At 47.0% G+C, this 10,695-nt stretch overlaps 1 protein-coding gene across 1 annotated transcript; it reads right to left on the reverse strand.

Annotated features, from left to right (window-relative positions):
- Positions 1-983: 983 nt before the first annotated feature.
- LOC146035289 (POU domain, class 5, transcription factor 1.1-like) lies at positions 984-7,198 on the reverse strand. Its single transcript, XM_083158648.1, has 5 exons — positions 6,213-7,198; positions 4,510-4,621; positions 3,057-3,187; positions 2,796-2,960; positions 984-1,941 (listed from the first exon to the last, which is right to left on the reverse strand). The coding sequence occupies exons 1-5, from the start codon at positions 6,837-6,839 to the stop codon at positions 1,687-1,689; spliced, it is 1,290 nt and encodes a 429-aa protein (XP_083014774.1). The 5' UTR covers positions 6,840-7,198; the 3' UTR covers positions 984-1,686.
- Positions 7,199-10,695: the final 3,497 nt, after the last annotated feature.

The raw sequence follows: 10,695 nt of genomic DNA on the forward strand, positions 1-10,695 counted from the left end.
GATGAGTATGCATTCAATGATACGATAATCGATAGTGGATGAAGCCTGGGGAGGACATCGACCCCAACTCTTACATCCAGCAGCTCTTTAAAGGGTATAATTAGGCTTATTTTGGAGGGAAGTTAGTGGATGTCTCCACTGTCTAGTGTCAGGATTCAGTATCACCAGATGATCTGTCCTGCAGGATCATGGTCACTTCATTCCATGAATAGGCATGAAAACTGATGCAGTCATGTGCCAGATGGGGAGAGAGGCCAGCGGTGGGCAGGAAAATTTCAAAACTCATATTTAAACAATTAGGGCAGCAGCTGATTGGCTGCGAGAGCTCTCAGCGGCCACCCTATTCATTTGAATATGGGTTTTGCAATCTCCTGGCTACCACCAGCCTCACTCTCCATCTGCCAGTGGCGGGGTGTGACGGAGGGGCTGCCTGAACACCCCTCATCATGGCCACACAGACCAATTGAATAAACCTTCCAATCGTTTACTCAATCAACGTGTGTGGCCATGATCGGGGAGGTCCTGGATTATAAAAAAGGAAACAGATATTGGATCTATTCTGATATCTATCCAGTGTGTGGGCAGCTTAAGGGATACTGGGGAACTCTCCATTCATATACCAAGTGCTATCAAAATGAACTCTACACATCAGCCATATCAATATGGGGGAACCACATACACATATGGCCTTACAGAGATCCATTACCAGCAGGAGTAGCACTGGCTGGATCAGGCTGCAAACAAGACTATTATATAGTATAAGGCGTAAACAGCTTAAAATAATAAAGTTAATTAAGTTGTGTGAAGGAACCTGTCCGTTCCACTGTATATACCACCACTGGTACAGGCTGGACATGCAGAATTACAGAGAGACTGCAACAGTCAATTAAAAAGAAAAGCCCCAAACATAGGAAACGCATCCTCTCAAATGACCTCTATAGAACATGGAGCAGAGGAGCGCACTGGATCAACCCAAACTTAGAAACAGGATGAGCATAGTTTAATTACACAGGAGACAATACAAATGGTTATTACATTAGTGCAATCAGAAGTAAAAAGTGGCATATGCCAAGGTCTCTACGAGACAGCTTGCGGGTTACCCAAACTAGTCCAGTACAATTGCATCAGCGCCCAGGTACAGGGTAACTGTATAGACGATCCACCATAATCAGCAGTCCTCATACAAATATAAGGTCACCACTAATGCCTCCCTATTAGGAGATAGAGTACTCCAGAACAGAGTCCCGTTGTCATAACTGAAGGAATGTGGGGAAAATGAAAAAAAAAATGCCAAAGTTCTAAAAATAATGGAGTTGCCCGTAGCAACTAGATTTTGTTTATAATTTTCTAGGATGTCAGAGCGAAATTGCAGACAGAAGGTTGTCATGGGCATTTTAGTAGGATGTACCCCTTATTCTCATCACTTCCCATAATCCGCATCAGTACTGGAATCCAATCAGTTTTCCCTCATTTTAGGGTAGGGAGGAGACCCTGTTTGATCATATGTCCAGCAGAAAGAAAGAAAGACATTAGAATATCATTCAGTTCATATATAAAAAAAAAAAAAAAAAAAAAAGTTAAATAAAAACGAGGCAGTCTTCCAACAGGCATCAGACGAGTAGAGCGTCAAACCTGCACCAATGAGGGAGGACATTTAAAATTGTTCCAAATGTGAAGTCCGGGCAGTTAAGACATTGAGTTTCCAATTAGCATGTCATTTGGCAGTGGCTGGGAGAACATGTTCTTGTGGTTAAAGGCTGGGGGGTAGATCTGAGGCGCATGTCCCAAAGGGGACAACATGTAACCCTGGGGGGTCATCTCCTGCGGCAGCGAGAAAACTCCCATGTGAGGGTGGATTGTGGGACTCATGTCGTAGCCTTTATGGTCAATGACGTGCCTTTTCCCTTTCTGACGTCTGTTACAAAACCAAACGCGGACCACCTGGAATTAACGTGAACAAGAATTAGCCAAGCCTCAAGGTTTTATTATAAAAATAAAAAAACATCTAGAGTCTAGAAGACCTTCCATATGGCCAACTGCCCATGTTTTTCCAGAGGAGATTGTGCTTCAGTCTTCTCCGGGAAACTATCACTAGGTCGAAATCCATTGGATCAACCACTGAAAGTCAATAGGACTTTGACATGTCAACCTATTTCAGGTGTTGACAGGGTTGGAAGGTCGACACAAGCAATTTTTTTTATTTTTTAAAGCGGTGGGGGGGGGGGGGGGGTGTATTTCATGCCCTACAAACTACTAGGGCGTGAAGGGAGAATATAAGCGTACCAAGCCATGCGTGGGGACATGGTACACTTCAGTGCAGGTCTTCACCTAGCAACCTTGTCGACCTATTTCAGGTGTCAACCTAACCACTGAAGGTCGACAGCGCTTGACACAATGCATGGCAACCTAAGTAGGGTCAACCCAATGACCCATCTTCTCTAACATGCTTGCACACACCCAACCCCCCCCCCCCCCCACATCCCCCTGTGTGCGCAGCAGATAATCCAGGAGGGGACCCCAGCGTTGAAGCTTTAACATAATCAAAACAGTGGTAGATTCACTAAAAACAGAGAGGATGGGGAGAAATGTACCAAGTCTGGGATAGTGATATTGTGGAGAGAAACTTCCATCCAATCAGCTGCCATTATAGAGGTTGTTTTTGTAAACGGACACTTAGAAGCTGATTGGCTGGTACCGTCTCCCAATGGCTCAGTACTTCTTCCCTGTAATCTGATTGGTTGCTATGGACACCATAGACTTGGCATGAAGTGGCATGTTGGACGTTGGACACTTACATCTTTCTCCATGTGGAGGTCCTGAGCAATTTGCGCCAGCTCTTGAGTGTTAGGTTTGGCGTTCTTCATGAAGTACATCTCCAGGCTGTCTTTGGCTACGTTCTCAATGCTTGTCCTCCGTTTCCGCTTGGTGGACTGAAAGAAAGTCTGTTGACGATTGATCATCTGAAACCATAAGCAGAACAAAGAGTGAGCTTGGTGCCACCACTAGCCTAGATTTACTTACAGTACAATGTTATTACCCTCACCCCCAAGTCTTACCTCTTGAAGGTTGTCATTTTTCTCAGCTTCTTCTAACCAGCGTTGCAGGAGAGGTTTCAGTTGACACATGTTCTTGAAGCTCAGCTGTAGGGACTCAAACCTGCAGATGGTTGTCTGGCTGAACATCTGTCCTACAGTGCAGAAGAAGGTCCTATGAGGATTACAGGTCCAAGGGCAGGTGTACAAGCTAAACAGGTCATGATAAAATAGTCAATGGTGGGCAATATGCCTAGTAGGGCTCCTCATAAGGAACTCTATAGTACAATACCTGAGAGGGTGCACCATTGTGCATAGGGGGGAGGGTGCGTGGTTGTACTAGTGTGGGTAGTACAGGTGGGAGTAGGAAATGGTGTGAGGGTGTACCGGTGTGAGTGGTACAGTTCGGTGTATGGGAGGTGTGAGGGTGCACCTGTGTGAGTGGTACAGGCGGGAGGTGTGAGGGTGTACCAGTGAGTAGTACTGGTGGAAGTAGGGGGATGGGGGGGGGGTGTCTACCAGTGTGAGTAGTACAGGTGGGGGGTGTGAGGGTGTACCAGTGTGTGTATGGGGGAGGTGTGAGGGTGCACCAGTATGAGTAGTAGAGGTGGGAGTAGTATTAGGTGGTAGGGTGCAGAAGTGTGAATAGGGGGGGGGTGAGTTGAGTGTGTACCAGTGTGAGTAGAGGGAGGTGCGAGGGTGTACCAGTGTGAGTGTGAGTGTGTGTGGGGGCGCACCAGTGAGTAGGGGGAGGTGTGAGGATGCACCCATGTGAGTAGCACAGGTGGGAGTGCGGGTGCACAGTGCAGATCAGCAGACACTGATAGAGTGACGCAGGATTCGCACCTGTGAGGTGCAACAGATTAAATACAAGTGATATTAGCCCGACTGCAGCTACAGTGACTATTGATTAGACCTGACAGGTGCTGGGTATCAGCCGCTGTACAGTATCAGTAACCCACGTTAAAAACCCAGGTTGGTATTCGGACGGCGGAATGGCAAGGCGAAGGTAGACAATACCATGGTCAACAGTCTAGTTAGATGCCTATACTTGGTCAACTGGGTTTACATAGACAGTGACGCTGGATCAATGGGAGAAAGGCAGTGACGGGAACCTGGTCCAAACTAGCAAGGTCGACAAGGGTTTGTCGTCTTTTGGTGCTGGATGCTTGCCTCACTGTCTATGTAAACCCGGTTGACCAAGTATAGACAAGCTTAAGGTCGACATACATACTTTTCATACTTTTTTTACTATGCAAGTGGACATAGAGTGAGAATTAAATTGTGTGCTGAGTGCAGCAAGCCATGTAGGGAAACGCAGTACAGTCCTTATATGGTGTTCAGGTCAACAGATAGCAAAATAAAAAAATAAATAGTCATGTCGACCTTATTCATATTGGCCTAAAGCTTGTGTCAACATCGACCTAGACATTGTCTATCATCTATACCGTAATGCACAGCTGACACAAGCACTTACCATACAGGACGCCCAGCGCATGGCCGACATCTGCTTGCGTGAAACCCATGGACACCCGTCTCTGCTTCATTTCCTTAGCAAACTGCTCCAGTTCTTCCTGCGTCGGTGCCTCCTGCAAGAGCACAGAGCATAAGACCAATGAGTATCACTTACAGGTGGGACTCAGCACTGGCAAGTGCCTACACATGGCCCTCGCTTGTGATGTCCTCCATTATACCGTGTGTACAGATGAAGGAGGATGACACGCAGGAACGTGCATTGTCAGATCATACACACTGGACGACATGAAGATGGTCATTCCAAACCTGTCAGAATAGCACCGGGGCCCCTGAGGACTAAGAGGCGCACAGTTGGTGCTGCTACAGTCTTCCAGTCACCCTCTGCCTCCCCCAGTCATGCTCTACCTCTCCCCATTACCCACTGGCATGTAGCCTATTGTGAAGATGGGTTGGGGGTGGTGTTTTTTTTTTTTTTTTTTTAACCTGGGCCCACCAACCACAAGTTCTGTCACTGCATCAGGTCGACCATCACAATGTCGACATGGGTTTTCCCAGCCGACATTGAGACATTTCATGCCCTACTATTCACTAGGGCGTGGAGGGAGAATAAATCAGTGCAGCAAGGCACCGTGCCCGAAGCATGGCAAGCGCAAAAAAAGAAGGCTTTTGACTGTCAACCTATTTCATGTGTCAACGCAAGTCAACCTTATATTGGTCTACCCAATGAACTGTACCCAGTATAAGACCATCGCCTACAATATAGCAAATCCCACCCCCATTTCTTTAACCAATCACATTAAGGGTGTGCCAAACAGATTACATTTCTCCTAGAGCAGGTATAGCAAATGTTGTGAAACTACATATCCCAGCATGCCTTGCCACAGTTTAAGCATTCCCCAATAGCAACACTGTGGCAAGGCATGATGGGACTTATATTTTCACAACAGCTGGAGGGTCATAGTTTGGACAGGCCTGTCCTTAAGTGTAACTTAGGCCATACACAGTCAGGCGATTCTACGAGTTGCAAACTAGTTAATAATGCACTGGATATACACTGGACAGCATCAGGGGTCAGCGAGGCTTCTGTAAGGGGATGCCGTCATTTGGTCTACAGCATGATGGTCGACAGTCAAAACGTTGACCTGGGGTTTTTCACTGATTGTTTGAGCAGACATGCAGTATTTCATGCCCTACCATCCACTAGGGCCTGGTGGGAGAATAAAATATAGTGTGACCGACGCATAGCAAGCACAGCGGTGCACTTTAAACTGTGCCCATGTCAACTGTATTGACATTCAAGTAAAAAATAAAACCCATGTCGGCCTTTTCCCATCGACCAAGACATTGTCGAACTAACAACCTTTTGACCTATAACCATGTCAACCTTTTCCCATGTCGACCATCATGCTGTAGACCAAATGATCCCAACCCTCAGTAAGTGCATACAATGGGGAAGTTACGAGCGACACACAGGAGCACACATTTAACAATGCAGCGTGTACACATCAGACGATTTTAAGAATTTGTAACAACATATTTAAAATAAAAGGTCTAGTGTTTATCCATAACTAGTTAGGGTTTAATTAACACAATAATTTAGTGCAATACAATGGTGAGGCGTTGCACTAACCACTCACTACAGGTCTCCCAAACAATTAGGATATTTTAGGGAGTAAGAAGTCAGCAATAGTAGAGGCCACTTACCGATACATCCTCACCGTCACAGGGCAGCGGCTCCTCCAGGTCCCCCGGGCTGCTGGCAGCCGTCATGGTCAAAACCGCTTCGCTAGTCTTCTTGGCTATCTTCTTAGGGGGTGCGCTGCTGCAGCGGCTGCTCTCCAGGCTGTAGGTGGTCGTCTCTGCAGGGCTGTTGGGGCTATGGCCAGCAGCAGGGGTCCCATATACATTACACTCCAGGGTCGCTCTCTGGGTGTTGGATGTGTTTGGGCTACCCAGCCAGGGGTTACTCCAGAAGTGGGGGTAATAGTGGCCGTTAGGAGGGGCAGGAGTGCATTCCTCTTCTACCTTATCCTCAGTCCCCTGGCTTTCCTCCTTTATTTTCCTCTTCTCCGAGTGCCCCGGGGAATCCCCCCTTTCCGGGTGCGGGGAGCCAAAGCTCATGGGGTGGCAGGGCTCGACCTGGTGTGCATTGATCCAGGACACAGCCTGGTGGGAAGGGTGCTCCCCTAAAGCTTGGTCCCCCAAGTCCCCATGGTTCTGTTTCATTGCAGAGAAGTAGTAAGCCTGAGAGGGGTGAGGGTAACCTCCAAACCCTTCCTGCATCAGCCCAGGGGTCAGGGTGAAGGTTGAGTATGTTTGCTGACCATACATGGTCCTAGAATTCCTGGTCAAGTCCTCCTGAGTTCTGATCTCTGCAGTCAGACCACAGCCTCCAACAAGTCCTCTCTGATTAAATCTAGGTGGGGTCTCCAACTGCCTCAATTAAAGTGCCTGGTGGAGAGGAGTTTCCAAACTTCTGCCCCCTTTCCAGAAGAAACCAAACCTTTGCACTCCTTCCAGGAGATACCAAACTTCCGCTCCCCTTCCAGGAGACACCAAACTTCTAGCCTTTTCCAAGAGATGACCATCAGTGAAAGTCTGGAGCTAAACTATTTGGTGTCTCATTACCTGAGCCCTCTCTTCTCTGCTCATCAATGCACTTAAGACTCCACTTCCCAGATGAAGCCATTAAGGGGGCTATTTACACTGAGCAGGGGGGTTGCAAGCCCCACCTCCCTTGATTGTTATGCTAATTGTTCTCATTAGCCATTGGCTCCTTTTGTGGAGCAAATCATTGGAATGATGAACTTCATCTCATTCATGTATTCAATGGCCTGAGAAATGTGAGGGGTTATTAAAGGGTTACAGGAGGTTGTTTTTTTTTCTTCTCTGTGGGCAGTGAGGGGTTAAACTTGGCTTTGGTACGTGGGGAGCATTAATTAACCCTTAATGATCTCATGTGTGAGGGCCATATATGCACATGCATCATTGTCACATGTCCATATGAAATGCACACAGCAGGCCTCTGTGATTGGCTAAAACCTCTGCAGCTTCCCCAGATCAGTGCAGATCATTCATAGCCATTAGGCACAATTAACTCATTATATGCGGCCAGCCACTGATATTCACAGGACACAGCGTGTGACACTCACACACCTCGAATGAAGCCGTATTTCATTTATTTAAGTCATTATTTCTTTTGTTTGCAACAAGACAAGTTATTTGGTTCCTATTTATTAAACATTTCACTGGGTGCAAACAGGTTCCAAAATAAGGGCTTTCCGGGACTTCCACAGGCCTTTACTATGGGATCCGGTCACTGGATAGACAAGCATCAGGTCGACACCATTAGGTCAACATGCATGAAGGACGACATGACTGAAGGTTGACATGGGGTTAAGTCAACAGGGTCATTAGGTCGACATGGGGAAGGTCGACAGTCAAACGGTCGACATGTGGTTTTTCACTTTATTTTTTGAGCCGACATGTGCCGACAGGCGATAATTCATGCCCTACTGTCAACTAAGGCGTGGTGGGAGAATAAAGTAGTGTGCTGAGCGCAGCACCGAGCCCGAAGCATGGGAAGCGCACTGTTTTGGTGTCCATTTCGACTGTGTCGACATTCAGGACCAAAACCGTGAAAACCCCATGTAGACCTTTTGACTGTCGACCTTCCCCATGTTGACCTAACGACCCTGTCGACCTAATGACCCCGTTGACCTAACCCCATATAATACTCAGAGAACGGTGCCCCCTAAGGGGTAGGCCCACTGCCTGTGTGATTCATAGAGCGGGTTCGTATGGACAACGGTGGGTGGAAAATCCCTGCATGTGGTCATACTGAACACCACGCGACATGGGATAAGGACATTTAGTCGACCCTGTTAAGGTCGACATGCATTGGGTTGACCACTGAAGATCACCAGGCCTTAGGTCAACACCTAAAATAGGTCAACATAGCTAAGGTTGACAGGGTCGGAATATCGACACAAGCATTAGGTCGACAATTGGGAGGTCGACAGTCAAAAGGTCGACATGATATTTAAAAAAAAATTAGTCGACATGTGCCGACAGGCGGTATTTCATGCCCTACCATCCACTAGGAAGTGGTGGGAGAATAAAATAGTGTGCCGAGCGCAGCGATACACGTAGATGGTGTCCATGTCGACTGTGTCTACTTTCAGGGAAAAATGTGAAAAGCTCATGTCGACTTTTTGACTGTCAACCTAATGCCTTCAGAGGTCGACCCAATCCATGTCGAACTAAGTTGGTTTGACCCAATTACCCAATTACCCATACCCAGCTAGGTGCCAGCACGTGTCTCCGAGAAGCGCCTGTCTCCAGCGTCCGTGGACAGATATGTTTTATAGATGTGACCCTGGAAATTCTGGTCAATGAAGACGTCCCCACTTTTATCAACTGTATATGAATCCATTGTAAAGTGCCTTTATCTCTGTATTAATCTGTTATTATTCTCTAGGCATCAATATATAGCATAATGCACTCTGCATTATATTTATTGTTATATGTACACTAGTTAAATGCCTATCGAAATAACGGCTTCTGCAATGTACTTTCACTTTGAGCTGTGAGTTTTTACTTTCCTCCCCATCCCCAGTCCCCTATCTGCTCCTACCTCCAATCTCTGTCTTCACAGCTCCCTCTCTCCATATCTAGAAACACTGATCAATGTCCCTGCAAAATTGCTTTCACTTTCTGTTGTGACATCTTTTAGCACACAAAGAAGTAATTTGGCCCGTCAAGTGTCCTCTAGAGGTCAGGGTCAGGGGCTGTACTACTGTGGAACTACAAGTCCAAGCAGCTAGTTTTTTGTTTTTCTAATTTTTTATGATGTGCATGTACAGTACATTACTAGCAAGCCCACTCGAAGAAAAAGCTTCGAAAGCTAGTCTGCTACCTTGTGATTGCCTCTGTGTTTGTGCATGTGTGAGAAAGAAAGAGATGTAGTTTCACTCGCTGCCAACAGTTGGCAGTGCTTCGGAGACACACAAATGGATATATATATATATATATATATATATATATATGATATGCAAACATATAGTCAGATCTCTAGGACTAGTGATAAGAACAGCATGGTGGGCGCAGGGCAATGGCCTATTCCTGCTGGGCTTCGCTCTCCCCCACATGTCCCCTATGATACTATGCAAATAATGGACTTCTGGTAACATTAACATATCAGAGACTGAACATTCCAGGAGTGCTGCTTCTTGGAAGTGACAGAGAGACCCACATTAGCATCACAAATAGCCATATATGTACAGCAGCCTCTATAAGGACCTGGTCGTACATTCATCCACCTGAGTAACTGCCTGGAGCACAGACAGACCACAGTAACTCCAGGTAGCTGGAAAAACCATTTAGTGCTGTGAGGGAGGGGGTGTCTGATATACACCATGCTTGTATTTTCACCCCCTGTAATGTGAGATGGTTTAGTCAGCCCCAAAGTTTGCATCCTGGCAAAATGTCTCCCTAATACCATTTTCAGACTGCAAATGCAGTGTCGCACCCGGGATTAGGACACAGGTCCTATCCCCAGAGCGACACGGCATATGCTGTCTGAAAGCTCCGACACAGACCTGGCTTATTGCCTTTTCGGGGACGTCACATGGAGCGGAGCTGAGTGGCGGCGCGTCACCGGGGGCTTGGGAGGAGGCAGCTCTTGGAGCTGACAGTGTTGCCTCCTTCATACTGTGAACGGGACCCAGGTCGCTCGATACAGGCACCCGTTCACACTGCACTTGACACGGGTCAGAGCCGTGTTCAACCCTGGTCATTACCAGGGTTGAACTCCTGTATTGCTCGACCCGAGGTGACCCTTTCAGACCGCACCTTAACCCCCTGTGTTGGGGCCGCAAGGACATGGCAATAACCCGGGACTAGAGTGCGGTCTGAAAGCGGTATTATTCAGTTTGGTCAAGAGGGTCAGTTGTTCAGGGAATGAATTTCATCTATGAAACATTTGAGTGTAGAATGTAAGTTGGCACCAGCAGGGATAGTTGGAAACGGCTGGTCTCCTGGAACACACACCACTGTCTCTAGATCAAACTATGGCCCTCCAGCTGTTGTGAAACTACACATCCCAGCATGCCTTGCCATAGTTTTAGCATTCCCTAATAGCAAAACTATGGCAAGGCATGATGGGACTTTTAGTTTCACAACAGCT

This window comes from Crinia signifera, chromosome 9 (genome assembly GCF_055691185.1).
Source record: "Crinia signifera chromosome 9, ASM5569118v1, whole genome shotgun sequence".
NCBI classification, from domain to species: Eukaryota; Metazoa; Chordata; class Amphibia; order Anura; family Myobatrachidae; genus Crinia; species Crinia signifera.